The following is an 18,957-nucleotide window of genomic DNA, read 5'->3' as shown; positions in this document are numbered from 1 at the left end:
TTCCTCTGGTGTAGTTTTCATTTCAAATCATTATATACCAGGAGTCATTTAGAGCTGTCGAAGTTAGCCTTCATTTTGGCCCTCATTGAAACATGCAAAATATATCTTCATACAAAGGCCGATTAAAATCGTTTCAAATACAATTTCAAAAAACTGTTTACTTACTCTTGTTGGTAAGGGATATCACTAGAAGTGTGCAAAGTTTGAAGTTGTCTGCAATTTTTTTGCACGTTCGCCATCTTCCTAAAGTTGCATGACGATTTGAGCATTTTGGCTAGGCAAAAACCCCAATTTTACCGAATTTTCAAATTTCTCTAAAATTCAACCAGAAAAAAAAATCGCTGGAACTTTTAAATATTTTTTCCAAAAATAGTTCATAGAAAGGGATGTTTTTGGGAAATAAAAAAAAATTCGATTTTTTTTTTCTGATTTTCGATTCTTCATCCTTAGAGAAAAGCGCACTTAAAACCTGTGAAACCTTTGAAACCAATGAAACCTTTGAAACCTATGAAACCCTTGAAACCACCATCGAAACCTTTGAAATGTATGAAACCTTTGAAACCTTTGAAACTAATGAAACCTATGAAACCTTTTAAACCTATGAAACCATTGAAACCCTTGAAACCCTTGAAACCTTTGAAACCCAAGAAACCTTTGAAACCTATGAAACCTTTGAAACTTATGAAACCTTTGAAACCTATGAAACCTATGAAACCTTTGAAACCTTTGAAACTTATGAAACCTTTGAAACCTATGAAACCATTGAAACCCTTGAAACCTTTGAATTACCTATGAAACCTTTGAAACCTGAAACCTATGAAACCTTTGAAACTGATGAAACCTTTCAAACCATTGAAACCTATGAAAGCTTTCAAATCTACAAAACCTTCGAAACCTATGAAACATTTGAAACCTTTGAAACCTATGAAACCTTTGAAACCCAAGAAACCTTTGCGACCTATGAAACCTATGCAGCCTTTGAAACCTATGAAACCTTTGAAACCTGAAACCTATGAAACCTTTGAAACTGATGAAACCTTTGAAACCATTGAAACCCTTGAAACCTATGAAAGCTTTCAAACCTATAAAACCTTCGAAACCTATGAAACATTTGAAACCTTTGAAACCTATGAAACCTTTGAAACCCAAGAAACCTTTGCGACCTATGAAACCTTTGAAACCTATGAAACCTATGAAACATTTGAAACCTTTGAAACCTTTGAAACCTATGAAATTTATGAAACCTTTGAAACCTATGCAGCCTTTGAAACCTATGAAATTTATGAAACCTTTGAAACCCATGAAGCCTATGAAACCTTTGAAACCTATGAAACCCATGAAACCTTTGAAAACTATGAAACCTTTGAAACCTATGAAATTTATGAAACCTTTGAAACCTATGAAACCTTTGAAACCTATGAAATTTATGAAACCTTTGAAACCCATGAAACCTATGAAGCCTTTGAAACCTATGAAACTTATGAAACCTTTGAAACCTGAAACCTATGAAACCTTTGAAACCTATGAAACTTATGAAACCTTTGAAACCTGAAACCTATGAAACCTTTGAAACCTTTGAAACCTTGAAAAATTTTGAAACCTATGAAACCTTTGAAACCAATGCAACCTTTGAAACCCCTGAAACCTTTGAAAAGGATGAAACCTATGAAACCTTTGAAACCCTTGAAACCTTTGAAACCTATGAAACCTATGAAACCTTTGAAACCCCTGAAACCTTTGAAAAGGATGAAACCTATGAAACCTTTGAAACCCTTGAAACCTTTGAAACCTATGAAACCTATAAAACCCTTAATTGAAACCTTTGAAACCTATGAAACCTTTGAAACCTATGAAACCTTTGAAACCTTTGAAACCTATGAAACCTTTGAAACCTTTGAAAAGGATGAAACCTTTGAAACCTTTGAAACCATTGAAACCCTTGAAACCTTTGAAATTTATGAAACCTATGAAACCTTTGAAACCTATGAAACCTTTGAATCCTATGAAACGTTTAAAACCTTTGAAACCTATGAAACCTTTGAAACCTATGAAACCTTTGCATCCTATGAAACCTTTGAATCCTATGAAACCTTTAAAACCTTTGAAACCTATGAAACCTTTGAAACCTGTGAAACCTTTGAATCCTATGAAACGTTTAAAACCTTTGAAACCTAGCTATGAAACCTTTGAAACCTACCAATGAAAAATTAAATTTCAAATTAATTTTAAAAATAATTAATTAAATTAAATGACTTTAAATTTTATTTTATTCAAAATTAATTTTAAATTAAAAATTTATTTTAATTTAATTAAAAAATCTAAATAAAATTTTAAATTAATGAAATTAAATTCAAGTTTTCAATATCCTTTAAGCGAAATCGTTGTGGTTGTGATGACTACCAAAAGAATAAATAGCTGAACAATAAGAAGCGCCACCTTAATTCAACAAACCTTGCCCGTAAGAATGTGGTTTCTCAAAAGTGACTTCATCTTTCTCTTTCCCTATTGGCAACAAAGAAATACATGTGGGCCATACATTTATAACAACTAGCACATAGTTTGAGTCCAAAAAGATGATTTGAGAGTACATGTCGCGCTTTCTAATTGACGAGGCATAGTGGCCATGTTTTGTGTCGGCCCTCAGGTCTCGTTTGAACCAAGTTGTGATCACTGTGCTGTGTTCTCAAGCAAAAGAACTCAACTCTTGCAGTATCCCTTAATTATCACTCTGGGCGGTGTTGGGGGGGTAACATTTTTACAGTACCCCCTACAACCACCCCTGATATATGTTTACCACAATACAATCTATTTGAATTCAGTGATTGATATACATGTAAGTAACCAACCAACCTTTACACTTTGAGCATTGAAAGAACACAGGAGAAGTTGGAAAGCCAATAGGATTACCGTGGATGTTTTTTTTTTCACTCCTATATTCTTTGCACTTCCACCTTTATTTTCTTCCATACCTCATCTGTAGTGGTTAAGAATCTCATGGTGCTGTTGTCGATCTTATCAAATGCTGAGTTTACAGGAACCAAGATGGTGAACTGGGCACCTAAAGCATTAAGCTCTGCAGCAATTCCAGAAGACTAGAAACAAAATGTTGGAATTTCATGTTAATTAGACAGTGACAAGAAGTGTGGAATGAGAACAACATTTTATTCATTGTAGCTATCACAATTCACACCTTAGCCTCTATAACAGAGGGTAAACAATTTTCTCCAAATATTAACATCCACCTTACCAATGTTAACAGCTTTATTCTTAAAGCTTGCAGTAAATTTGCACAAAAAATGATCATGACTCCAACATACATTTTCTTTTTGACTAATACTAACTGTGGTTCACATATTTTAAATTTTTAGAAATCTACCAAAAGTGCAAAATGATGAGATGTCTCAACCTACATCACTCCGCTGCAGATGAAAAGCAGGCCAATATAAAACCCAAAGATATTCTCAAGAAGAACAAACATTTCTCATTCTCATTATAACAATTTCTTGCAAGGTTTTTAACAACAAAGTACCCCCCTTAGTCACTGCAACTAACCTGCAAAAGTGATGCAAATATTGTGAATCTACTCTGTCCCAAAAGAACTTCAAGTGATGATGTCTGGAAAAGAACAAAGAAGTATATTTAACAAATATTCCACGAGCGCGAGATGGTCGATAGCCAACGAGGCGCAGTAGCGCCGAGTTGGCTATGACAATCTCATATCCAACAAGCACGAGTGGAATAATTGTTTTATTAAAAAACACCCAAAGAATTGCAATATTAATTTAAGCTCCCCAGTTGTTTTCGTTGACACGTGTCGGCTACCATTTTGTGGTCAATGGTATATGAGCTCATATACCATTGCCTGTTAACCAATCAAAACTCACGAATTGCAATATACTATTGCTAGTTTTAATAAAAGTAGATATCCACAGATGAGTGTGGCCATTCAAATGAAAGCTTAACTCTACTGCATCTCAATATATACCGGTATATTTTTTAACTTACTGAGCTTGTTTTTTGATAGTCCCCGACATGCCACATTATCTTATCAATGACATGTATCATCCCATTGCCGGCCAACAAATCACGGAATAGCACTGATGCATTCACTGGCTGCCCATCCAGTTTGAAATACATGACATTCTGTATGCAAAAGTAACAGAGACATTAGTGTTCAAAGCATAACATTTCAGGGTCTTAATAAAGGATAAATCCCAATCATAATTTATACATATGTGTAATTTCTTGAGAAGCTCATGCCACTTTAATCAATATCAAGACTCAACCCTCTAAGGACTACATTTACTTCGCCTTTCACCTGCACCTACATCACATGCCTTACAAACTGAGCAGGTCTCTTAAGTTTGTAACTACATTACTGGTAGTCACTCTAGATCTCGTAACCAGAGTCTTCCTTCCTTTTGACTAGCAATAGGCAAATGAGCACCCTGGAAAGTCTGATTGGAAGTCTGAGAGAATATCGGCCTTCCAGTTGAACTGTGCATGCCTCAAGCTTTTGAAGCCATGCATGGCTGAACTATACCCCCAGCTAAATTAACTGTTTTTAAAACCAATCAAAATCAATCCTGCGACAGAACTTTGAAAGTTGCTTGTTTCGTCACGCTTGCACAGTAAGGAGCAAATTAAAGACTAGAGTTATGAGACTGACTGGCAGAATGTAGTAAGGCAAATAACAACTAAGAAAATGTACATGAAACTTTTTAAACCTGGTACTCTGAGATGCTTGCATTGATTCCCTGTAGTGTTGTGACTTGTCCATACTTTTTCAATGCGAATGAATCTAAATCAGCTGCTACCAGGTGTCGGCTGACAAAATGTGAGGCCATGTCTATATTAGCTGCTAACTCACTCCGCTGAGTGGGGATTAAATAGAAAAAATAATCATTATACTATGAAGTGACAAGTGCATTCTTCTTGCAACAGCTGATTCAGAAATGAACTGATTCAAAATGAATTATTCATTACCTCTTCCTGAGTGAGGTTTGCAAAGGCACTGTCCACCATTAAGAAAAGAGTGAATGGTCCTGCTCCAGCAAGAGCTTGGTGCATAAAGGAACCAGTTAACAAATCAATAGCAGTAGTGAGTTGTCCCTTCAGTCCATCAGGGCCTTGTAAGTGCAGTTCTTTTACCCTCTGCCAACACAAGAAGAACAGAAAAAATACAAACAATCACCACCTTACTTCAGTCTTCTTATAATAAGGAACTTTGAGAACAGTACAAATTTGTATGTTGCAGGCAATCTAGCTCTAAGAAAGGATAATTGTGAGTAGGAGATAAAAAATATAAAAAAAGGAGGAAAACAAGAAAGGATTAATGTAAAAAAAATTATAACTATCATGGAGCGTTTGATCGAGACTTTAGAGCCATTGCACCTCCCTGTCACTGGCCAGTAGATGTGGAAGCTCTGAGAACTACATTCATTTGATACATAGATTGGTATGACATGAGATGATCTTGAGCATGTATACTCATTAACTGTAAAAAGTTGTGCTCCTACTCATTCTTGTGCTCATACCTCTGCTTCTATCTGAAGGTTCCTAATATCAATACATCAACAACCAGACAGATGGTGAAATAATTATTAAGAGAATCAGGCATAATTCTCTTAATGAACCAGACCAAATTCTCAGGATCTGCTGTGTGATCTTCATTTCAAGAGAACGTCATTAAGTTATACACTTCACATTTAACACAAAACATTTGTGAACCTGAATGATGCTTCCATAACATGTGGTCCCATTTCCTCGGTAGCCATCTTTACAGTAACACCTGAAGTTGGAAATGTTAAGTAAGTAACATTATTATTATGCACTTTCATTTGCCCCTAACAATGTTTCAGTTGTATTTTACATTGTCAGGGCTCAAATAATTTATTTAACTGTTATGAACTTGATGGAACACGCTTCGCATTAGTTTATTGATAGGTCAAACATACATTGTAAGCTACATGCCACGAATTTCGCTGCTTTGAATTTTGATAAGTCATTGTTTTGTCTACCTCAATAATTAGCTGTCTCGAATTTTCGACAAAGTTCAAGATTTTTTCGCGTGGAATGCAACAAAACACGTCTCGATATTTCGAAGAAATTTCTTCGAAAATTCACGAGAACAAAGAACGGATTTCCTTTGCATTACTTTTGCACGTACTGTACAAGAATGCAATTTCTATCCATAAGAGTTTTCTATGCCAGAGATTTTTTGCAGACAATACTTCAAACAAAAAAAAATTTAACTTGCCTCTTTACTCCTGGTCCTTCCATTGTACAGTTAGCATTCACATCACATCCACTACTGTTTTCACAGAGATCAATCACTGCACAACCAGCACCACTGGTATAATTTTCAAATCCAGAAAGACAGCTACAGTTACTCTGCAAAACACAAAGTAACGCTGACATGAAATTATAATTTTCAATAATCTGATTCATTTTGATCATAAATCTTTCTCTGCTTCAGTGATATCTGAAATGCATCCCCAAGCATTCTAAACAGATGACATTAGCTCTACAGAGATGGTTATAGTATATCAGATCTATAGGTTGTCCCTTCAATGCAGAAATTCAAAACTGGGGAACAACCAGTCAGAGAAACTCTGCACTTGTCTCGAGAGCGCTGTATCAAATAAGGCAGAATCCCGCTTTGTTGAACCCTCCCCTGAGAACTTGAGCCAAAAGTTGTATTGTGGGCTGTGCTTTGCTCATGCAGTAACACAATGCAATTTTATTCCCCCCCCCCCACCCAATTTGTTTCCTCTTGAGGTTCTAAAAATCAGAATTCCACTGATATTGATATGAAATCTCTCAGGTTGAATCTCAGAATCAGATGCCTGACAAGGCAATTGTATATTAAGAATTGGTCCTGAGAATAAAGTAGTGGGGGGGGAAAAAAAAAAAAAAAAAAAAAAAAACCGCAAGAAACCAAAAGAAGTCTCACTGTTTAATTACAGTTTACCTTCACTACCTAATTAACATTATCATACAAATGGCTATCTGTTCCCTAAGGAGAAACAGTGTTTCTAAATAAAAACACTACAAGTTTGTTTCATTCAAGCATGTAAAGAAGCAGTAAAAATAAGAAGTAACTGATTTTGTCTTTACCTTTCCAGGTTGTAGATAATTACACATAGTTGAGTTAGATGGACAGCCACCATTATTTTTCTGACAAGGGTCAATTGCTAGAAAAAAAGTAATTAAAAAGATTAACATGAATAAAATAAGGCTAACATACATGCTAAATAACGAGTCACTTAAAATCTGACTCAGATTTATGGGATCTCTGTTTTTCAAATTCCCAGCAGACAACAAAGTTTCATGTCTGTTAATCAAAAGCAGTATCCAAGTCCCCCATGTAGCAGGTTAATCATTCTCCTCTAATGAGTCAAAAACTTTTACTAGGTTTGTCATCAGCGTTTCTATAGCAATTTTTGACATGGTTCCTAAACCCACATGCAATCGTTGCCTTATATTTGCAATATATGGGGCTGATGAAATATCATGTCAGTGCTTCCCACCCCCAGCTAGTGGGGTAATTCAGTAAATTCATTATCCTAAAAATAACTCTGATAGTTAAATATAAGTCATCTTACCTAAGCACACAGTTCCATCTCCTTTATAACCTGCAGCACATGTGCAATTGTTCTTCCCAGGTCCCAGATAATTGCAGTCTGCATTACTGTGACACCCATGGCTACCATCAGTACAAGGATTTATTGCTTGGGACAGAAAAAAAATCCAGTCAAGAATAACAGTCAACTGTGTGTTGAAATCTTTCACAACATGGATGCCTCTCATGAAGATAACAAAAATTCCATGACTTTTCTTTCCCTTTTCACTGACCAGAAAACAATTAAGTCATGATACAGCTGATCAAAATTGTCTTGTTTTAGAAAATATCCATACCCCCCCCTCCCCCAACAGGTTTCGGTTTGGAACAGTCTCCACTCAGAGGTTCCAGTTTTGCTTCACACCCATTTTTAAAAATTTTGGATTTTGAGGCTGCCCCTACCCCCTTAGAATTCCCAATGACCTTCCAAGGGATGGGTAGGGGGATTTTCTGGAAACCATGCAATAAAACACAAATTGCGACACTTGATTTTGGACAGCAGAACAAACAGCACTTACCAGTACATGTATTACTGGTATTCCTGTATCCTGGGTCACATACACAAGTATCAGTGTTGTTGATTTTGAAGCAATCAGCATTCACTCCACATGTAAGATTCCTATCACAGCTAGGCAATCCTTAAAAAAAATAATAAAACAACTGCTTATTTAAAATAAATTTCCATGATTTCAATCTAAAATACTTGTAAATTGGGAGAAACTTGTAAATTTGGGGGAGCAGGGATAGTGCAATGGTGAGAGCACTCGCTTCCCACCAATGTGGCCTGGGTTCAATTCCCGGACCTGGGGCCATATATATGTGGGTTGAGTTTGTTGTTGGTTCTCATCCTTGCTCCGAGGGTTTTTCTCTAGGTTCTCCAGTTTTCCTCCCTCCACAAAAATCAACACTTCTAAATTCCAATTCAATTGGTGGATTCAGGGCCACAATGAAAACTACTGGGAAACCAGTAATTGTGTTACCATACAGAAAGTCTTTTTTTTAATGTGAGAAAGAATAAAACCACGACTATTTTTCTTATCTTAGTACATTATTTTATTTCACCTAGCACAGGCCCCCCAACAAACAGGCTACCAAGTTAACTTACTTATGTCACAGTTCAGCCCAGTATATCCCAAGAGACAAGTGTTTGGACTGCAGTGTCCTGTGCCATTTAGCCCACTGTCACACTGACCATGTTTACAAAGACAAGCTGAAATAAAATCAACCATAAAAAAAATCAGCTGCTCAGAGATTGAGCAGTGTTAAGTTGTTAGACAGGCCAAATCGCTTTTTTTCAAAGTGACTTTAAGTTACAGTTTTCTAAGTTTCTGAATCAAAAATTGTATTGTATCCCTCTTTGCCAGGGGTGGGAGCAAGCTTATGGTTTCAGTGACCATATTTTGTATAGGTATATTTTTTTATTTCTGCCTTTTCCGCCGAAGCAAGGCTATTATATTTTTTCACTGGACTTTATTGAAGCATGTCCTGCGATCTAAAGTTGCAGTAAATTGCAATTAGGTGTGTTTGACCAGATGATTTTCTTTTCTTAACGAAATGGAGAAAAGCATAGAGTGATGATTACTTGACCAATAATAATAATATTGTTTATCTTCTGTAAATCTGCAATGTAAGCAAGATTTGAAATACAGCTTTATTTTTAGCTTTGATCGAGATGTTTTTGCAATATGCAAATTTTTGCTCTAGTTGGCTGCCATTAACAGACAAAATCTTAAATTAAGATTCAACAACACTGGCCCTATATTTTCATGTTTTGTAACTTTCCTAAAGGCAATATCCCTGGAATTACATTGTGGTCACTCAAATAAACCTCAGAGGAAATGCCTTTGGACTAATTTGGCATCCCTGGCGAAAAAACCTAGCATCTGGATCTGTATAGATCCTCAAAGACCTGCCAAAGATCTTTATCAGATAACTATGATCAATCAAGGATCCTTAAATGATGTTTTCAAGGTCTAAAAATATTCAATATTGATGTTAGATATAAAGATATGAAAATGCATTCACTATAACTCAATATAATGAGCAAGTGGTCACTTAAGTATCCGACTGTCTCAGATAATTTCAAGCTGCAAATTTATACAAGACTTGAATGTGTAATTTAATTACCACATGTATTGCAAGAGTCCAATAATTATCATTTTCTTCCATTCACACTTTTTTTTATTTCTCGCTCTTCTAATTGTTATCTATCTCAAAATACCTTTTAAAAATTTATTGTACTATATTTATATATACGTCCACTTTGCTACCTTTTTTTAGTTTACTGTAAGTTTTGTTCTCTCTTGTATTGTAAGTTTTGTAAATGTAGTGCCACGTAACTGTTTTGTGAGCAATTTAAAAAAAGAAAAAGAAAGAAAAAGAGTCCAACTGTATTGTATCTAATACTCTTTTCTGGCTGACTTTGGTCCGCTCACGTCTCGGGCACGCAGTGCGGCTCTCGGACATCAGGCAGTCCGTGTGGAAGTCGCACACGCGAAGTGGCCGGGACAGGTTACTACCATTTTTTTGTATTTTCCTTTGTATTAATCAATAATTCTTTTTTAGAAAAAAGATTCCAGTTGTCCAGTCCCGTCTGATCACATTCCACATCTTCTGTAATATTCTGACTACTACTTTACTCATCATTACTCAACTATCTATTGTAAGCCTACTGGGGGAAGGGGGGGAGATATGTCTATTGACTGAGGGAGCAATCTTAGCCCATGTTGTCTTTTTTTCAAATTATCTTTGATGATTTAATTGACAAAATTTGGAGAAACTGGTCTACTCCTAGCTGATCTAACACTACAGTAAAGAACTAAAATTTATGAAAAATGTCCAAAGTAAACACATCTGGGAATGTAGTCTACATGTACCAGCAGTAACACTTACTTGCATTGCAGTAGCTGCCAAACTTGTTTGAATCTTTGCAAAGTTCACATGCAAATCCTTGAAAGCCATCCTGATATACACATACAAAAACCAAAACACGTCAATTAACAACAACTTAACTGTCGGTGCTACAATAATAGTGGTATAAATAATATTTTTTTTTTTTTTTTTTTAAAATTATTACTTTCCATTTCTTTTTTTTTTATTTTTTATATTTTTTAATAAATTAATTTTTCTTTTTTTTTTTTATATTTTTAAAAAATATTTTTTTTTTTTTTTTTTTTTTTTTTTTTTTTTTAAAAAAAAAAACCCCCATTTTTTTTTATAAAAATAAACACTTTTTCATTTCCCTTCTCCCCCCACACAAAAATTCCAACACTCCCCAGCCCGAAAAAAAAAAATAAAAAACCAAAAATTCACCCAAAAAAAAAATAAAAAAAACCAAAAATTTCAAACCGGAAAAAAAAATAAAAAAATATATGACTTTCCGGGTTTTCCATGACCCGTACAAACCCTAATTAGTCTATCAAGGGAAAGTCTGTATACGAGGCCAGTGGCTCAACAGGCTGGAGCTTATCTTGGTTTCTGTAGCATGAAGTGATTAGAAGTATTTCTACTATCTCCTGGATGGGATGCTAGTCCATCACAGGTTCAACCCCCAGCATTAAATTTGCTGGTACCCATTTATACACCTGGGACTCACAATTGAATCATCCTCTCTCTGCCTCCAGAGTCCCCAACCAACCTCATTCTTAAAGTCTCTCGCTCTCTTTTCTGTCCTCCTCTTTACCCCACCCCCTCCTGGGGTAGGAGGGAGATCCCAGGAATGAAGTGCCCCCACCCCCAAGTTACTGTATTTTGAACTATAGTTACCAGTAGTCTTTATTCATTCTTACCTGACAAGTGCATGTCCCATTACCACTCACTCCATCACTACAGGAGCCACGCCCACTGCATGCAGGAGCACCAGGACACACTGTGACAGCATACATGAAAACAATCATTAAACCAAATAATCACTAATTAAAATTAACTACTATTTTTGATTATGACATTTTTTGATGCTTCGTTCAAAACACTAAAAAAGCGCTGTTTCAAAAACATATTGCTTTTTTCAATATTTTGCTTTGAAATGATGAAATTGATTATTTTTCTTCATTTTCATAATCATTCTGCTTGATGTAATTGACAGTGCAATGTTATTAAAAGGCGAAATTAGATAAAAATCACTTTTACTAGTTGTAGGGAAAAATTTTATTGTAATGTGAGGGGCCTGAAAGGGTAAAGTGGGAACTGGGAATTCGGCCAATTTTTACTGGAAAAATGGGATTTGGGTCACTGGGACTGGGAATCACAAACAAATAAACACTAGAACTGATAATGGGATTTGGAAAATTGGGAAATCAATAGGCAGGGAAATGGGATGTCGGCAAAATTTGGGCTAGAAAATGGAGTTTTATATCCCCCACCCCCACTCCCCCCCCCCCCCACACACCCCCCCTACCCCCCCCCCCCCCTTTCAAGACCCTCTTATACCACCAGGTGTTTACTTGGCCAAAAGGAGCAGACTGTATCGAGAACTGAAAGGTTATGCAAAACAAAAACAAACCACCTTAAATCACATCAAGGTGGTTAAAATAATCTTTAGGCTGATAAAAAATAAATTCACTACTTTTATATAAGAAAAAACCGATGAATTACAGCACGTCCTAATTACAGTGTACATGATCCATGCATATGTAATGTCAATTTTATTCACACTATTTTCACAAATAATAAAGAGGATCTATTATAGGCGGTCGTACAGTCCTCAGACCGCCATATTTTGTTCTTCCTAGACTGCAAGTTGCTTTTATTTTCTCCTGAAGACTGAGACCGCCATAAATTTCTTGACCGGTAAACCGCCACATAATAAAGAATGTGACCTCAGACCGCACTCAAAATAGGCTTTATATGCCTGACTGCCAAAGTATAATACACCCTCAATAACCATTTAAAGTTTGAGTGAATAAAGAGATATTAGATTAAGCAAGGTTTAGTTCATAAATATGTGTACAGTGTCAAAAGTAGCAAAATCCTCTGCCAATTTCTTAAAATAGAAGGAAGGCTGTTTACCAGTTGTTGACTCATTATTCTTGGCATTTCCAATTTGGTTCAAAGTTTTAATGCATACAATTTGGTTCAAATGTCTAATTACGACAAATTAGGCGAAGTCGGTAATCACATGCAGGTGGCAAGTCTCAGCTGTTTAAAATAAAAATAAAACTCTAACTTTCTTTTACAGAACTCCTAATTATATTTGAGAAAACGTGAGCTGATGAAATAGAGTGCCGGATATTTACAAGCTTTGAAGCTGTAGCTCAATATCGCAAGAATTGCAGGGAATTATAAAAAAGCTACAGAGCAAAAACGCGCATTTTTGCTACAATTTATAAGAGATAAGGTATAAGATGAAATCACGTTTCATAATGATATGGTGACTGAAGAAGTTTGTTATTAAAAATGCGCTGTTTGAATGTCTGCGAATAAAAATGCAATTTTTATCATGCTGTTTCATTCATTTTTCATTTTTAAAAAAACAGTCTACGAATACACAACGTGCAAATGCGTGACAACAATTCAACATTGTCGAATATTCCAAAAACCAAAACAGCAACATTTACTCAAATTTGTAGCAAATAAACTGAAAAACTCAATATACCTTTTTAATACGTTTTCGTTGACATTTCCAACCGAATATATCGGCTTTTAACCGTTTAAAAATAATTCAATCCTTATAACAAATACAAAATAATTTATAAGTAAATGAAAACACTATGTTCCATCGAAACCTTTCAGAACATTCCCGCGAAATTTTGTAACACGATCTCTTCGCGCCAAATTTTCTCGGAGTAACTCTAACTTCGTGTAAATTTACTTACAGTTATTACCACAAAATCTTTTCGTGAGGATCATATACGATTGCTAAGCCAATATACGTTTCGTAGAAGAAAGAAAAATGCCCGGTGAATTTCAACTGCAAGCAGAATTGTCAAAATTAGGCAATGTTTACATTTCCTTCACAACGAGACAAAGCCAATTGCGATTAAAACGTGTTGTCAAATTGTAGGGTGCTTACAAACAAGATTGAATTTTTTACCGATACAATACCTTGACAATCCTGTCCCCAAAACCCGACACAGCACTCTTTTTGCGTAACTTTCCTCGTACAATTATGCTGGCATCCTGGAACGCTCATTAAACCGAAGTTGAAGCCAAAATGTACGCGATACGAGCACCGCTGTTCTCCTTCTCCGCTGGTGACTTGACTATAACCCGTCGGGCAAGGATTTGGAAGGAAGGCATTCACTGAACATTCCATACAATTGCTCCACACATAGCTATCGACTTGTCTGTCGCATCGGTTAGCTGTTAAAACCGACGGCAGGAAAAATACACAAAGGGTGAAAAATGTCCTGATCACTGCGGCGATCCGCGATGGTTTCGGCATGGCGCGCCGTGGAACACCTCACTTGAAGTCAGATGGACGCGTGTAAATATTTCCCAACCAAGGGAGGTCGTAAAATCGCGAACCTCTTCAAGTTTTCGTGCTGCAAGCGGGTTCAAGGACTTCACGAGTATAAAAAGAACCGATTGGGTTCCATAATTTACATATGTAATGTTTACATCGATCGACCAATGAAATCAAGAGTGAAATGCACAAGATCTATATTTGAAAAGGGGCTAGCCAACATCTTCGTTGCTTTCCTGTGAAAGGATATTTACGAAATTTTCCTATCTTGGTCTTGAGTTAATCGTGTTGAAGTAAAATCAATTTGTCACCAGAAAATGTAGGAAGACTTTTGGCAAGTTTTCGAGGAAAAGCTGAATTTGGACTTCAGTAATCAGCTGTTTTTCGACTTTATGAAATCACTGACCCGAGACACTTCCGCAAATAACTCTTTTGAGTACCATAACCATTCAAAGATCTTTAAAACAAAAGCTACTGTGCAGTTTTAACATTGAAATTTTGCCGTTCGTTTTGAAAATTTAAGTTATTAGTTATAAAAGATCAATTTGTAGTGTCCATTTTACATATTAAAGGTACGGCTCGAATAAAAATGGTAGCTGTCCTTGTTGTTCACCAGTGCTCGCCACCTAAATAGCTGGTCCCAACTTGAGAGAACTGACACGAATACAGATTGTAATCGAAATGTGTACAAAAAAATCTTTTTTTCTGGGGGGAATGGCTTTGGGGGGGGGGGGGGGGTAAAAAAAAGAAAATTTTTTTAAAAAAAAAAAAAAAAAAAGAATCAAACGAGGAATGCAGGAGGAGAAGAACTAAATTGACATATAGAGAGCGCGCGCATGTGTTGAATAATAATTCCAGTTATATACAGTCCAATCGAAACGAAAACTGATTCGACTGGGAAAAATCAGGAATTAAAAATTGGGGGTAAAGTTATAGTGTTCGCCTTAGAGAAGGGAAACCACTTTTGATTCGCCAGTTTTGGTGTCTTTTGCGGTTTGCGCTTTTTCCTTTTTGAGCATTTGGTTTTCGGTTTTCAGCAAAAAATAAATAAACTTGCGATCGGAAAATTCCCCCAAAGTCCTGTATTGCAATTCAGTAGATGATTTTTGCGAAATTCATTGACTAATTTAAACAGAGACTAGATAAGATGTGCAGGATTCGGGATCATGGCATCCACAAATGCCGTGAAGAAATATAGCTTGGTCAATATGCTCCAAGAGTCGCCAATGGATCAGGACGATTATAATGACGATTTTACAAATTGGGTGTGTAAATTTTAAGTCCAGATGGTTTTGTATGCGGTTTTCGGTTTTCCGGTTTTCAATGATTTTTTTGTGCGGTTTTGCGGTTTCTAATTGGCCCCAACGCCCCCTCAGTTCTCGTGGGGTAAAAGAAATCGGGATTTCACTGAACTAGTGGCCGAGTTATGAATAAAACGAATTCTGCTCGTACGTACTTTAAACGCGTGTGTTAAACTGTTTGTAGCAGTTCCACCAAGAAAACATGTTCCCATAATTGTTTCCTCGGTTTGCCATGGTTCTATGCGCGCGGAAACACTGAATGTTTCTGTCGTGCAGCAGAAGCAAATTTTACTTCTTTTTTGGAGACAAAAATATTGGCGCTGTAAACATTGCTTTCCGTGTGGCAAAACTGGGAATCATTGGGGAAACATGCGCGCGCTACTTTACGGTTATTCCCTTCTGGTGGAGGTTTCTATCAAAAGTGCATAATCTTGTTCTTCTTGTTGTTGCTTGTAATTTGTAGTAGTTCAGGGCAGTAGCCAGACGAAAAATCTTACTTTGAAATTTTATACGGTGCCAGACAATGTTTCCTTAAGCAACTTGTCAAGTTCCTTTTGAGTTCAAAACGGAAACGTTGTAACAAAGGGTTAATGAGACATGTTGTCAGACAAAAAGTGAAACCATGCGGGGAAAACGTCAAATGTTCATTTCATTTGCATGACAGAGCTAAGTAATGGGGCATGTACTAACGACAAAACAACCGAAACGAAACGAAACCCTAACTAACAATTAAAAGCTAACCGCAAGCAAACCGGTGTGGAACTAACCGCACCGGTGGAACAACCGCCGCAAACCGGAGTAAAAGCTAACCGTTTTGTTTCGTTTCGGTTGTTTCGCCTCGTTTCGTTTCGGGTTTTAGTATATGCCAAAGGATGGCGCATCTGGAAAATTTGGTGTAAATTTTTGCGCGATCCACACATCTCGATCTTCAACAAGCTTCTTAGTTGTTCCTTTGTGTCTTGTCATTTTTTTTTTTTTTTTGGTGCTTTCGTTACCCCACTTGACTACTATAAGTATTTAACATCATGACAGCTCTTTTGGGGCTCCTTCTCAGCTGGGTGGAGCTTACGATCCAAAAACGAAAACCAGAAGTACCAATAACCCAAAACACGAAAATGTAGCCTGCGTAGCAGGCGTCGAAAAGTGGGGGGGGGGGGGGGGGAGGTGGGGAGGAGAGGAAAAGAAGGAAGAGGGGACTGCGTTTTTTCCTTTCCTCGCCTGTCCCATTTTACGCCTGGCACGCAGGCTACGAAAACGAAGCATTCAGAACTTGAAAATGAAACAATCATAACTCGCTTTAATTTAGTTTTGGGTGCTTTAGGTGTTGGTTTTCAAGTGCTTCGTTTACCATACTACTGGTAACAACTTGCCAGATAGTAACAAATGAATTACTTTGCAATTCTGAGAGGAAACAACTGTGGAAATTTTACAGTCCTGGCATACTCTATTTTTCTGTTTGAGTTTCTGTTTTGTTTTTCATCTTTTTTGGTGCAAAACAAAAAACAAAAAGCTGTGTGACAAAAATGGGTAACTTCAAGGAATCTCCAAGCCAGAAAAAATCAGTACCAAGTTTTCTTGTAGCTTATAAAGTATTAGGAAAATACTGGGATTTATAAATGTACTACCCTCAGAATGCATAAGTGACAGTATGTTTGAACCCTGTATTTGTTGCTATGGAAACAAACTTTGAATCTTGTATCTGATTTTGTTCACGGACAAATGTTATGCAGGTTTACACAAAACAGCATTTCTTCAGTTAACTGCATAGCTGGGCTACATGTAGCTGTAATATCATGCCAATAGAACTACAGTGGAACCTCTTTTTAACGAACCTCTATATAACGAAGTCCTCGGTTTAACGAACGTTATTCTTCAGCCCGTCCAAAGTTACAGTAAAATGTATGGAACAGGACCTCGATATAACGAACCTCGATATAACGAAATCCTCGTTATAAAATGTATCTCCATATAACGAATTTCAGTCAACACGTGACAAAATAAGAATGCGAAACAGACCAACAAGGATGAAAATCCTTTAACCCTCTAACAAGGAAACAAGTTCAAATACATATGTCCAAATCTATGGGCATATATTATGCATTATAAATGTTTTTTTCAGAAATCGATAATATCCGGCAATGCTGTGTACGGAGTGCAACGTAACAGCGTTACAAACTGATTAACTTTACCTCGATATAACGAACATTTTGGTTGTTTTTCCGCGAATTCGTTATATCGAGGATTTCGATATAACGAACCCTCGATATAACGAACAAATTTCATCAGTCCCTTGGCACTTCGTTAAATGGAGGTTCCACTGTATATTAAGACGGATTCCGCTGAAAGTTCGAGCAATGAGTGCGAAAATTAAGTACCAAAAATCCACTCATAGCACGGCAACATTTTGTATACTATTGAATAGATCTTATCGAAATTCATTTATCTTAGTGACCCCGCAATTAAATTCTAAAGCATTCCCGAGAAAATTAAAGTCAAACCTCGTAAAAATGTTTAAAACGCGCGCCATTTTGTTTTGAACTGGCGCAAAACGTCCGTTTTAACTGAAATATAGACAACTTCAAATCCATTTTTCTCTCGCGGGGTCAGCTCGAGTACTAAATTTTTGGCAGGTTTTTGATAGCTGTACTAAAACTGTTGCCATGCCAAGAGGTCTTTTTGGTAACTTTATTTTTGCCTGTATTGCTCGAAAGTTGTGCGGAAACCATCTTAAAATAAGGTTAAAAGCTGTTGAAAATATGACTAAACTTTTTCAATCAATATGATCATCATCAGAGTGATAGAACTGATAGATCTGTGTGCCACTTCTTACATGCAACCAAACACAACCTCCACCCCCACCCCCCTCACACACACCCTACCCTAGCTACCCCAATATCCAGCTCCCAAAAACTACAAAATTATCCCCTAATTTTATACATACACCACCCACGCTTGTTCATCTTAAGTACCCCCCCCTCCCCTCCTGATGAATTCTTTGCATCTGGATTTCCAAGCTCAACAAATACCAATGCAAATATCATGATAAATTACAAAAGCTTTCTATGTTTTTAAACAGAGAACACCCAAAACGAACACAAGTTTGACATCATGAAAAACGGAATGAATACTACGAGCATTGGTGACAAAACAACAGTGTATACATGTATGTGAGGGATGGCCGGCTGGGGTCGGGGGGGAGGGGGGTAAGGGGGTGATGCCGCTTCTGAAAAACACCAAAGTTTTGCGATAACGAAGCTATTTGAGGCATTGCAAAACTACTTTAAGCATCGCACGTCATGATTTTGAAAAAGACGGGAGGATTTTCAGGACGACCTTTATTGGTCTTTTATATTGTACTGCCAAAACAATGTTATAATTTTAGAGTTCTCAGCCTCTGTTTGTATGGCACATTAACGACAAAATTCGAGGTAAAACAATAGCACAGCTTCTTAAATGGTAAGAGTAAAGAAATTTTAAATTTCTTGTTTATATTTTAGGCATTATCGTATTGAAATGGATGCATTAAATTTTTGGAATTAAAAAGCGCGCGCTATGTAAATCAGTGTGTAAATAGGAAATATGTCTCATTAAACTTCTTCATCACGTAAAGAAATCATTACCTAATCCCG

The 18,957-nt window shown here is 36.6% G+C and overlaps 1 protein-coding gene across 1 annotated transcript in view; it reads right to left on the bottom strand.

Annotated features, from left to right (window-relative positions):
- The window catches only part of LOC144628240 (stabilin-2-like), an 84,295-nt gene extending 70,140 nt beyond the window's left edge, over positions 1-14,155 (bottom strand). The window contains exons 1-15 of the mRNA XM_078486310.1: positions 13,667-14,155; positions 11,413-11,492; positions 10,517-10,586; positions 8,730-8,834; positions 8,143-8,262; positions 7,608-7,733; positions 7,120-7,196; positions 6,260-6,393; positions 5,731-5,791; positions 4,987-5,154; positions 4,728-4,874; positions 4,006-4,143; positions 3,553-3,615; positions 2,970-3,092; positions 2,452-2,502 (exon numbers count right to left, since the gene is read on the bottom strand). Of these exons, the coding sequence (XP_078342436.1) occupies positions 2,452-2,502; positions 2,970-3,092; positions 3,553-3,615; positions 4,006-4,143; positions 4,728-4,874; positions 4,987-5,154; positions 5,731-5,791; positions 6,260-6,393; positions 7,120-7,196; positions 7,608-7,733; positions 8,143-8,262; positions 8,730-8,834; positions 10,517-10,586; positions 11,413-11,492; positions 13,667-14,006 (1,803 nt within the window). The 5' untranslated portion in view covers positions 14,007-14,155. The remainder of the gene's footprint in view (positions 1-2,451; positions 2,503-2,969; positions 3,093-3,552; positions 3,616-4,005; positions 4,144-4,727; positions 4,875-4,986; positions 5,155-5,730; positions 5,792-6,259; positions 6,394-7,119; positions 7,197-7,607; positions 7,734-8,142; positions 8,263-8,729; positions 8,835-10,516; positions 10,587-11,412; positions 11,493-13,666) is intronic.
- Positions 14,156-18,957: the final 4,802 nt, after the last annotated feature.

Source organism: Oculina patagonica, chromosome 10, assembly GCF_052425735.1.
Source record: "Oculina patagonica isolate OP01 chromosome 10, crgOcupat, whole genome shotgun sequence".
Lineage (NCBI taxonomy): Eukaryota > Metazoa > Cnidaria > Anthozoa > Scleractinia > Oculinidae > Oculina > Oculina patagonica.
Note: the sequence above shows the minus strand (reverse complement) of the source record. Positions and strands in the feature narration are given on the sequence as shown.